The sequence below is a fragment of the Ipomoea triloba genome, chromosome 3 (assembly GCF_003576645.1).
Source record: "Ipomoea triloba cultivar NCNSP0323 chromosome 3, ASM357664v1".
Taxonomy (NCBI): Eukaryota; Viridiplantae; Streptophyta; class Magnoliopsida; order Solanales; family Convolvulaceae; genus Ipomoea; species Ipomoea triloba.
The window spans coordinates 15,153,455-15,164,040 of NC_044918.1; the positions used below are offsets into that span (position 1 = coordinate 15,153,455).

General features: G+C 38.7%; 4 protein-coding genes across 5 annotated transcripts in view; 1 reads left to right on the forward strand and 3 right to left on the reverse strand.

Annotated features, from left to right (window-relative positions):
• Positions 1 to 481: 481 nt before the first annotated feature.
• LOC116012216 (uncharacterized protein At2g39795, mitochondrial-like) lies at positions 482 to 2,036 on the reverse strand. Its single transcript, XM_031251703.1, has 3 exons — positions 1,718 to 2,036; positions 1,007 to 1,350; positions 482 to 919 (listed from the first exon to the last, which is right to left on the reverse strand). Exons 1-3 carry the CDS (start codon positions 1,985 to 1,987, stop codon positions 760 to 762), a joined length of 774 nt encoding a protein of 257 aa, XP_031107563.1. The 5' UTR covers positions 1,988 to 2,036; the 3' UTR covers positions 482 to 759.
• A 605-nt stretch (positions 2,037 to 2,641) lies between these two features.
• On the forward strand, positions 2,642 to 4,670 carry LOC116013596 (CASP-like protein 5B2). The gene is made up of 3 exons (XM_031253441.1): positions 2,642 to 2,974; positions 3,751 to 3,883; positions 4,326 to 4,670. The coding sequence occupies exons 1-3, from the start codon at positions 2,844 to 2,846 to the stop codon at positions 4,524 to 4,526; spliced, it is 465 nt and encodes a 154-aa protein (XP_031109301.1). The 5' UTR covers positions 2,642 to 2,843; the 3' UTR covers positions 4,527 to 4,670.
• On the reverse strand, positions 4,662 to 7,264 carry LOC116013594 (wall-associated receptor kinase-like 20). The gene is made up of 3 exons (XM_031253440.1): positions 6,383 to 7,264; positions 6,235 to 6,282; positions 4,662 to 5,905 (listed from the first exon to the last, which is right to left on the reverse strand). The coding sequence occupies exons 1-3, from the start codon at positions 7,179 to 7,181 to the stop codon at positions 4,857 to 4,859; spliced, it is 1,896 nt and encodes a 631-aa protein (XP_031109300.1). The 5' UTR covers positions 7,182 to 7,264; the 3' UTR covers positions 4,662 to 4,856.
• Positions 7,265 to 9,599: 2,335 nt separating this feature from the next.
• LOC116012305 (ultraviolet-B receptor UVR8-like) overlaps positions 9,600 to 10,586 on the reverse strand; it is a 4,181-nt gene continuing 3,194 nt past the window's right edge. For both annotated transcript variants that reach the window (XM_031251819.1, XM_031251820.1), the window contains exons 9-11: positions 10,449 to 10,539; positions 10,221 to 10,264; positions 9,600 to 10,141 (exon numbers count right to left, since the gene is read on the reverse strand). In XM_031251819.1, the coding sequence (XP_031107679.1) occupies positions 10,019 to 10,141; positions 10,221 to 10,264; positions 10,449 to 10,539 (258 nt within the window). In that variant the 3' untranslated portion in view covers positions 9,600 to 10,018. The remainder of the gene's footprint in view (positions 10,142 to 10,220; positions 10,265 to 10,448; positions 10,540 to 10,586) is intronic.

The following is a 10,586-nucleotide window of genomic DNA, read 5'->3' on the forward strand; positions in this document are numbered from 1 at the left end:
ATAACTTAAGCCACTCATTAAAATATTTCTAACTACTCCATGAAGTTTGATCATTCCACAGCAACTACAAATGTCATCCACGTGATCCACTGTATTTTTCTTTATGTTAAATTTCTTTTATATTCTTTCATTTATTTATTTACATAGCGTCACTTAATTTACATTTCTTCCATATTATAAGCCGTTGCTTGTTAAGTAGATAATATAAACTTGAAGTCAGTTCTTGACTGAACAAGCATTTGTCAACCTTAACTCTATTCCTGACATAAATTTGTCTCAACTCTATTCCTGACGAGTAAAAGGAAGGTTAAAAGAAAAAGATGTAGTTGCTTTGAATGATAACAAAACTACTTACAAAAAGAAAATGATATTTGAAGTGAGAAAATATGATTGTGTTATTACTGTTATTCATTTGATATTTATAAATGATCATTGTAAGATTAGTGAGTAAAGATTTGTCCACAGTATGACTTGGGAATCATTGACAAACAATCATCAAAACCTTTATTCATGATTCGAACAAGTAAAAGACTTGCATAGCCGACAATTTGACTCTTCATGGCTACAATGTTACATAGAATGATAGAATTGTACCAATTTCTACCAACACAAATAGTATCATCCTCTACCTTTCATTAAAACCAACTAAAACAGTGTATTGTCAGGCAAAAAATAACATAGTAAAAGCTACCACACTACACCTTCCAAAGAGGTAAGCAAGTTTCAAAAGAGGTAAGCAAACATCTAACTATCTATCAATCAAGCCTCAACGAACTTCTTGAGGTTTTTAAGCCACATCAAGTACTCCCTCCCATCCTTGTTTATCATGTACTCATGCAAAAAGTTGGTCGTGCTCGGCTTGATGCCCCTGATCTCGAGATACTTGTGGAAAGCCTTCTGAAGATTCTCATCCAAATCCCTAACACCAAAAGAGAGATAGATGGCATTAGTGTGAATGCAATTGCAAAAGGGGTTAATCACAGCAAAAAACAAAGCTCAAACTCACGTGAAATCAGGGCCTTCATATGCAATTTGGTCCTCCGCACTATTGGGATCCCTAATTGACAAGCTATCTATCGAAATTTCATCAGGATAAGCCGTGCAGCCGAACTCCAGTGCAGGTCCATTCTTCTTGGAAACTCTTACAACAAGAGGAATTTGGGACTCACTGCCCTGTTCATTGTCCTCATCCCCGGATGCTACTTCCTGATTCTCTTCCCCAGTAACAAGGTCAGGCATGTGCACTTCAACACAGATGGTTTCACCTTGATACTCTCTTGTCAGTGTTATGGTCTGATATCCAGGATTATCTTCAATTTTAAATGGAAAACCAGCAGGAACATCCTCAACCTGAATGACAAACATAGTGATGGAAACTTCATGGATGCTCAATTCACAAGCTAAAAACAACAATGGAGAAAAAATAATTCAATCTTTGAACTAGAACAATCCAATTCTTTTTTGAGTAACAAGTGGAACCCTAGTAAACCAGTCCTAGGTTACTAATAGGAGACCAGCTCAAACTAAGAAACAATCCCCTATTCTGAAACTAGAACAAATACATATAATCATATATATGCAAATTGAGGCTCCAGAATAATCAATTCTTGAACTAAGTTACCAAAGCTCAAAACTTGAGATCAACTTCAACATGAATAACCATTAATCAAGCACAAAAAATGAAAAAGAAAGGAAAAAGGTGGGAGGGATGTGAAACCTTGTCAATTCCTTCGGTTTCTACGGCGCATCCGATCTCGGACTCGATGACTTTGAGAAGGGCCTCATCAGATTTGGTGGAGAAGTGGTGTAATCCAGAAGGGACTGCGCTGCGGAAAAAGCTTCCAGAAACACCCACGCGATTGGCGGCGGAGGAGGAGAAGAGGGGAGAAGAGCAGTGGTGGTTATACCTCTGAGCTCTTCCAATGAATCGAGCGGCGACAGGCGCGATTTGCACAGCCGTTCTTCTGACGATGTTGCTGAACGCCATTGCCAGAGCTTTAGGGTTTTAGGAAAGAGATGAAACGCAGCGAAGAGTATAGTTTGTAGGGTTTTAGGATTTTATGAGGTGTTTATAATGCTGGGTTTTTGAGATATTATCAGGTGTCCGCGACTCCATAGACGTCCACTGCTCCGTCAATATTGGGCTTGGAACGGCCCAAACGTGATCCGGATAGCAAATTATATCATTGACCGGGTCTACTTGTATTGTGGATCTTGGTTAAAAAATAATCTTCAAATTATATATCTGTAATTAGCATATTCTGTATTTATAGTTGACAATTTGGGTACTTATAATTATTATATTATCAACAACTATCAAGTTATTTGTTTACATGTACAAAAATTGTTAATTATTATAAGTATAAAATGTATTAACAGACTCTATTACAATGTAGTATCTGTTCATAACTGATTTCTCAACCTACTGAAGCACAAAGAGTCCACAGTCGTTTTCACTAAGACTTGAACCCACTCCTATTCATATGGGAGTATAAATCGGGTGTCACTAGAACACAAGGTCTTTCGCTTGGAGATTTATCTAATGCTAATGTAACTCACGAGTAGAGTTTCCTTATTATAATTCATAAATAATAATCAATTGGAGATTTATCTAATCCTAATGTATACTCCTAATTGAAATGGAAAACACCATAAAAGAACACAACTTTTTCGATTTCTTCCCATTTTACTTTAGGGTTTACTATAATCTACGTCTGTTGTAGAATCCCAATAACAGCAGCATTGAAAGATCTGAAGAAACATTCTTTGTCATTCTTCCTTGTTCAAAGTACCCTTTGAAGAAAGGTTCAATTTTGGTACACATATCAGAGATAGAGAGAGAGATGAAGGTGATGTTTGGAAGGCCAGGAAAGGCAAGTGGACTGGTGCTGAGAATAGGGCAGTGTGGGTTTGCAGCTGCTTCACTTGGAGTTATGGCTTCTGCTTCTGGATTTTCTATTGCCACTGCTTTCTGGTACCTTTCTTCTTCTCTTTCTTTATTATTATATTATAGTCTGTCTTTTTCTTCCCACCTTTCATTTTTAGAAAATATATAAAATTCCTGCCTATATTCACACATTGAGGTTCCTCATTTACCCAGAATCTTTTTTTTTTTTTTTTGGTGGGGTGGGGTGGGGGGTTGCTTTACATATGAATATTCTTTTCACTGCATTTGAATGGAAATTAGCTGTGTAATGAATGTGTATGTTACATATCAAGATGCTTTTTATTCTTTCTCCTTTGTTGGAGAAGATTAGTCTCTAAATAGAGTTGAATGGCAGGCTGAGGTTGGAAATAAAGTTTTACTGTGTAAGTGGAATAGGTTCTGTAAAGCTATTTGAACTGCAAGAGAGTATTGCTTTGGACCTTTGAGCTTGTTGGATTAGGTGAACTGAACTAGGTCAATTGATCAAACCATGCCTTTCACAGTCGGTTGCATATCGCGTTTTCAAGAAATGGTCTTAAGGTAGTCATGTCCTCGCTATCGGTTAGTGCAAAAGAATGAAAGTTTTTACTTTCTTGAAGTTGTAGCAAAGTTATTTCCTTATTGTTTTACTTGGGAACTTTTATCGGTTTGTCCTTTTAGTCCAGATGGTAATATTTCAGTGTGGTTTTGAGCTTTCGTTAGGTGTTGGGGTTTTAGTAAAGTTCATATTGATGCTTGTTTTTGTGACGCTTAAGAAATTTTGTTCTTCAAATTGCGTGCTCTACTGTTTGCTTAAGCTCACTAGCGGGTGTCTCCTGGTTCAGCTATTTGATCGCGTCCATGGGGCTTCAAGTTATATGGAGTTTTATACTTGCCTGCAATGATATTCATTCCCTGAGGGTTAAGAGAGATCTGCGTAATCATATCTTCATGAGCCTGTCTGTTGTTGGCGATTGGGTACCTTTCTCTGCTCATTCACTTTTAATTTACGGGACTTCTGGGTGATATTGTGTTGAATATTTGAATACAATGAACGATATAAAGAGGGGAAGGGGGAAAGAGATTTTTTCTAATGATCAAGCGCTATGCAAAAACTGAGTAGACAGATTTTCATAAATGAACCAATGCTGTTAGTCTTACAAAAAGAACAGATCTTGGTTGCGGGCAATGTTTTAAAAGGCGAAGGCATGCCTTGAGGCGCATATGAAGCGTACGCCTCATATGGCTGAGGCGTAAGCCTCTAATTCAGCCAAAGAGGCGTAAGCCTCAGTGCGTACCTGCTAAGCCTCACTCTGAGGCGGGCCTCAAGGCAAGCCTCAAAAAAGCCTTTTTAAACTATGGTTGCGGGATTTCTGATTGTAACCACGCGGTGGTGTGTGCGTGCGTGATTGTAATGCAGGTGACAGCGACGCTATCCCTTGGCGCTGCGTGCTCGTCGGCTGGCGTGATGGTTCTGCTTGCTCGGGACACAACCTTCTGCAGAGCTCAGGCCAATATCGACTGCAACATGTTCCAGATTTCGATTGCATTGGCTTTTATATCCTGGTTTTTTCTCGCTATCTCTTCTCTTGTCACGTTTTGTCTTGCAGCCTCGAGTTAGATGAGTTGGTTTTAGGCCGCTCGGCTGCAACCTCACCGCATCTTTCTATCTGTGAATATGCTCGATTTTGACAGTATCTGTATAACAAACATTCAACCTTCTAACAACACACGATTCACATCGCTATATCTGATCTGCCTTCAATATGCTGTGTTTGATGTAAATTAGGGTTCAAAATGATGCATTACAGTAACCTCTGATAAACTCGAAAAGACAGAAAACTAGGAAACAGTATGTCTGGTTGGGAAACAATGTAAAACACACACAATCTTAAAGTTGGGAAAACATATCACATATGCTGTCTAAATACTTTAATTTCTGCATTGCTGCTTACTTCTCATCCTTTGCCATTGCTATACTAATTATATACTCGATTTCCTCGACTACTTCTTTCATGGAAGGCCTGTTTTGTCGGCGCTCCTCCAAGCACCCGATTGCCAGGAACCCTAGTGCCTTCATAGTCTCCAGCTCCAAGTTGCTCGCGCCTTCTTTCAAAATGGGATCTACGGCGTCCATGATCCTTTCCTCCTCGACCAGCCTTTGCACGTAAACTGCCAAGTTTACGTCGTCTTGATCTCGGTTAAAGTCTATTGCTTTCTGGGATGTCAGGAGCTCTAGCAGCACGACCCCGAAACTGTAGACATCACTCTTGTCAGTGAGCTGATAGTTCCTGTAGTACTCAGGATCGAGATACCCTAAGGTGCCCTGGGCGCAAGTGGATATGTGGCTCATGTCGGTGTGAGCGAGACGCGAGAGACCGAAATCGGAGACCTTAGCATTTAACTTCTCGTCCAACAAAATGTTGCTGGACTTCACGTCGCGATGGTAGATCGGAGGAACCGCGGAGAAATGGAGGTAAGCCAGCCCCTCTGCGGTCGCCTGTGCAATGTTGAGCCGGTGGCTCCATGCCAGATGCTTGCGCTTATCGCCCTGTAGATGGTCGAGTAGAGTTCCGTTCGGGATGTACTCGTACACCATCAACGGCTGCTCGAGCTCGACACAACAGCCCAGAAGGCGCACCAGGCTCTTGTGGTTCACTTGACACAGAATTCTCACCTCATTCAAAACTTGGTCAGTGCCCTTAGTGTTACCCAGTTTGGCACATTTCACTGCCACCACTCTCCCATCATCAAGAACTCCTTTGTACACTTCACCATATCCACCCACACCAAGCAGCCTGTCCCTAGAAAAGTTATTCGTCGCCCCCTTGATCTCCTTCCCGCTAAAAAGCTTCGCAGTCTTGACACCACCCGCGTTGAGTATGGCCTCACGCTCGCTAGCTAGGCGCTCTCGCGCCTCCCTGATGCGCTGATATCGCTTGTACACCAAGAATCCTATCACTGCAGCTACCAGTGCCACCCCCAAACCTGATGTTAATCCTGCAAGAATCAAGAATCCCCAATTATGTCAAGACAGTGACTTTAACTAAAATCTTATTCTTACCTCAGCCCGACAGAATAATGAAGCGGTAAATCAGGTGACTCGGCAACCCAATACATGGTAGACCAGTTTCTGGTGCCCACAAAGAACACACTAAATAGTAGGTGTAACTCTCATACTGAAGAAGACTCGATCCTATGTTCTTGCTTACAATCTGCGGCTTATGCCTATGTGGGCAACTAAAATCTTATACTAATAGTTAGATATGTACCTGCAGATTATGCCTATGTGGGCAACTAAAATTTTATACTAATAGTTAGATATGTACCTGCTATAAGGGCAGTTTTATCACTTCCACAACCATCCTGGCATACATCTGAACAATTTTAAGGATTATATGATGTTAGATTAGATAGAAAATTGAAAGGTTTCGGAGATTTTAAGGAAGTTTACTATGTTAAAGATTGAATCTTTACTGCGAACACAAGATCCAACAATGGCGTCCCAGTGTAACCCTGAGTTACAGAAGCATCTGCTGACGCCGCCACCGGAATTCCCGTCCGTTCCGCAAGTCGAATCGGAATCACATTCAGATTGGGAGCGACACAGAGGCTCCGGCGGCGACACCCACTGCAATTCCATCGCCGGCGCCGGCCACCGGCTCACCGGCAAAGATTCATCCAGGTTTACAAAGCTCCGGTACGCGCTGCAACCCGAACTCCGGACCCGCATCTTGTCCGACGTGGACGACCCGCCGGCCCGGAAAGTGCAGCAAATCGGCGCGTTGGTGCACGCGCCGCCGCCAAGGCTGCTATTTATATAGGCATGGCAGAGGCTAGAGGCGGTGCAATTGAGGGGCGAGTTCAGCAGAGTTTCCGTACAGTTGAGATACAGAACGGTGTTGCTGCTGGTGATGTTGAACGGCAACGAGGAATTAAGCAAAATTCCGCCGGTGGAGATATCGTCGGTGACACACGCGCCGGGGATAAAGGACGACGGCGCGATCGTCAGGCGCTGAGACTCCGGGGTAATTGAGGTGATCGGATACGTATTATTGAGCGTATCAAACACCAGGCCGCCATTGTTGTCGCAGCGAACCTTGTACGAGGGATCGCCGCAGTCGGGGCCGGTGCTGAGTGGGTACGGCACCGGAGAAGAGCCGCAGTCGGCGCACCTCCGGGCAGATAGTGCGCTCCCCGCGCACGATAGCAGCAGCAGCAGCGCCACAAAGAGGTGGCGCCGCCGCAGTAGAGAGGTATAAGGCGCTGTTGTCATTTTGAAGCGAAGGGAACCGGAAAACTACGCCGAGAAGCCACTCATTCCTCCATTTATAGGTCAAAAGAAAGAACAGTTTTCTCAGGAAGTTGATCTCAAAAAGAGAAATGAAAGATCCTTTGACTTCTAAAATTTTAAATTTAAAGATAAAATATTAGTTTATTGGTATCAAATAAATAAATATTTTGCCAAAGACCTTGGTCTAGTGACACCCGGTTTATAGGGTTCGAGTCTCAATGGAACGACTGTTGACTCTTTGTCTTCAGTAGGTTGTGGCACGAAATGATACTCCCAAATGAAAGGTTATTGGTTTCAGTTACAAACATATACTACATTGTAATAGAGTCAATAGTACTAAAAAAAATATATAATATACAATAACATTTTCATAACTATGCTAGTACATTTGGAAACGCTTAGTATGCATACATAATATTTTTTTTCTTAATTTTTAATCATTGATTATCTTCTTTCTCATTGGATTACTATTTTTCATCTAATTACATAAAGTATTGTGAAGATTTCTTTAGTCACAAAAAAATGTGAAATATTAAATACATTGTATTGAATTTTCTGCACATTGAGATTGGGGAAAAAAACTTTTTTTTCTTTATTTAGTCAAAAATATTACTACGTATTTTGGTTTATTTATTACTCCGTAGTAGATAAATACCAAACAAGCGGCAACAACTGGACAGTATATATATGGAAGGTTCTTTAAGTTATTGTCTTTGACTTTTGTGTGTTTCTACCCTAGTAGAGATGTAAGAAGATTTTTTATTTTTTTTTTGAGTTCTACTGACTCTATTACAAGAGGTTAAATTCCTAACTCCTATAGATATGGCCAAATGCCAAGTATAAAAGATATGTCTACTTTGAGCACAATTCACACATTACCGCTGTCAAGTTTCAAATTTTGTTCTCTTCTCCAAATGTTGTCTAATGAACCAGTGAGCTAGACCTACGCAAGCAAATCACTTTAGTTTATCTCTTTGATTGCTTATTCTTTCATTATATTGAAAAATATAAGCAATAAGCAAAATACGAGTCATTATATAATCTAATTGTAATAAATTATTGATAATGCTAGATGATAATTTAAGGATGAATGTATTCTTTTTTATAATTCTTTTTACATTTAATAATTTAATTTTCTCCATGAATAGTATACATCTATAACTATTTAAGAGTGTTAGTCACATGAGGTAACTCTTAGCCAAGTTGATCAGCAGGTAATTTAACAATTACAATTCACAAAGATTTAAATTCGATCATGAAAGTGGAAAGTGGTTTACCTCACTACAATCTTTTATTTGTTAGGATTACCCTTTTTCGTAAATCATGTGATTAATACCAAAATGATGTAAAAGGTGGCATATGTACTTTAAGGATGGTCAACTTTCATCTTTAATGGCGAGGGTTGACAAACACAAATAAAAATCGTAGCAGCCATGTGACTCTCTGTCTCTCTGAACGTGCAGTGGTTGGTTGGGTTAGTTGGGATGACAATAGGATAGCAATCATAAACTTAAACATTAAATATTTGCTCTGAAAGGATAGTGGAATGAATGAAAAATGAATATTATATTTAAAGATCACAAATTTGATTTTTGTCTATACATTTTTGTTTGAATCTAGTGAAATCTATTTCTCATGTATAAATTATTACACATAAACAAAATTTATTCGATACACATTCTCAAATAGTGATTGTATATATAAAAAAAAAAAAAACATTGAATATTTCAATTTGTATCTACTTTAATGAGTTAATTCTAATTTTTAATCTTAAATTTATAGGTAATAGTTCACTTTTAGTCATTTTTTTATTAAAACATCATCATTTGATCATAGTATTGTTGTCACATGACTATTTTAGTCTCCGTTTATACAAAATAAGTTGACCTGCTATATTTTTATGCTTTTTTTTTTTAAAAAATCCATAATTAAAACTAAAATGTCATTATATTTAACGATATTTAAATCATTTTATTGATAAATGATCAAAAATATCATGTTATAATAATATTAAAACCAAAAGTGAATGTTCTTATAAAAAATGACTTAAAATGATTGTCATTTATAAATAAATGTATGACAAAAAAATAAAATTAACTCTTACTACTTTAATAGATAAGTCAGAGTTGACAACAATAATGTTGCCCCCGTGAGTCGAGAGAATATATATATGTTCACCTTTATTCCAATTCTTAATTCTTAATAGTCGAGAACTCTATAATTAAATACATGCATCAGTTCATATAGTCAAACTTGGCTGCCAAACATCCACCAATCTAGAACTTTGTCTGCGGCTGATTAGCTTATTTACACGTTTGAACATAAGTATGCAAGTAAGTATATATATATATATATATATATATATATATATATATATATATATATATATAAATCAAAGTCTTGAGTTCAAACCTAAATACTATAAACTGATAATAGCTGCATTATACCAGATTTGCAGTAACATATTCATACACTATTATAGACACTTAATCCGAAACCTTAACTTTAAGTAACACTTCTCCATTCCTAAAGGAGTCGATGTGAGATCGTATCACACTATAAACTCGAAGCATCGACAAGGCTAGTACACTGTAGGCTACAATCATATACCTTCTAATCTTCCACACAACAATAGGAACATGTCATTTCTTGATGCTGTGGTTGGAGTCATTGGATTTTGACATCACTAATGCAAGCTTATATTTGTGCCATAATGTATACAAGCTATATATTTTATGTACATGAACATACATATATATGTGACTTAACTGCTAACCTAGCAAAACTGTGCCTGGAGCATACAGGAGATTGAAGGGCATTCATGTGGGTGATTCTGCTAGTAGAAGGGTGTGCCACCATCCACATGACACCTTTTTCGGGACACATCCATCGATTGACATTTGCGTGGGAATGTTGCGATCTATTACATCGCCCAAACCAAGCTGCAAATTGCGTAAATAATCTTTAGTATTCAGGCGAATAACTTGACAGAATGTTGTGGAAAATGTTTGCAGAGAGTACCTGGCCATATTTGTTCCAGCCCCAGCAGAACACTTTGCTGTCCTCTTCAGAAACGTAAGAAAGGAAAATCAAACGGAGAAAAGTAGTTAGGCGTGCATGAGATAAATGTAGCCAATTATACGAGGATTGTCTTAGCCAATTTCAGCATTTGTTAAACATAACCTCCATACCGTGGTGTACTACTACAGCAATATTTTCAGTGTGTCCCGGAGAAAATAGTTAGCATACCTGTAACTATAGCGCTATGGCGTGCTCCACACGATACAACTTTCGCATTCACATTTTCCAAACTAGGAGCATCAAGAAGCCGGGGAAGAGTCTGCCACATAAAAAAAAAAAAAAAAAAAAAAAAAAAAAAAAAAAAAA

Bases quoted from the DNA above. Each gene is read 5' to 3' on its own strand.
- LOC116012216 (XM_031251703.1), bottom strand. From the start codon at position 1,987: ATGGCGTTCAGCAACATCGTCAGAAGAACGGCTGTGCAAATCGCGCCT. The intron at 1,351-1,717 runs GTTTCACATCCC...TTTGTCATTCAG, and splicing joins AAACCGAAGGAATTGACAAG to GTTGAGGATGTTCCTGCTGG. The intron at 920-1,006 runs GTGAGTTTGAGC...TTTTGGTGTTAG, and splicing joins TATGAAGGCCCTGATTTCAC to GGATTTGGATGAGAATCTTC.
- LOC116013596 (XM_031253441.1), top strand. From the start codon at position 2,844: ATGAAGGTGATGTTTGGAAGGCCAGGAAAGGCAAGTGGACTGGTGCTG. The intron at 2,975-3,750 runs GTACCTTTCTTC...CTCCTGGTTCAG, and splicing joins TCTATTGCCACTGCTTTCTG to CTATTTGATCGCGTCCATGG. The intron at 3,884-4,325 runs GTACCTTTCTCT...ATTGTAATGCAG, and splicing joins TGTCTGTTGTTGGCGATTGG to GTGACAGCGACGCTATCCCT.
- LOC116013594 (XM_031253440.1), bottom strand. From the start codon at position 7,181: ATGACAACAGCGCCTTATACCTCTCTACTGCGGCGGCGCCACCTCTTT. The intron at 6,283-6,382 runs GTAAAGATTCAA...AAAATTGTTCAG, and splicing joins TGTTGGATCTTGTGTTCGCA to ATGTATGCCAGGATGGTTGT. The intron at 5,906-6,234 runs GTACATATCTAA...TGATTCTTGCAG, and splicing joins TAAAACTGCCCTTATAGCAG to GATTAACATCAGGTTTGGGG.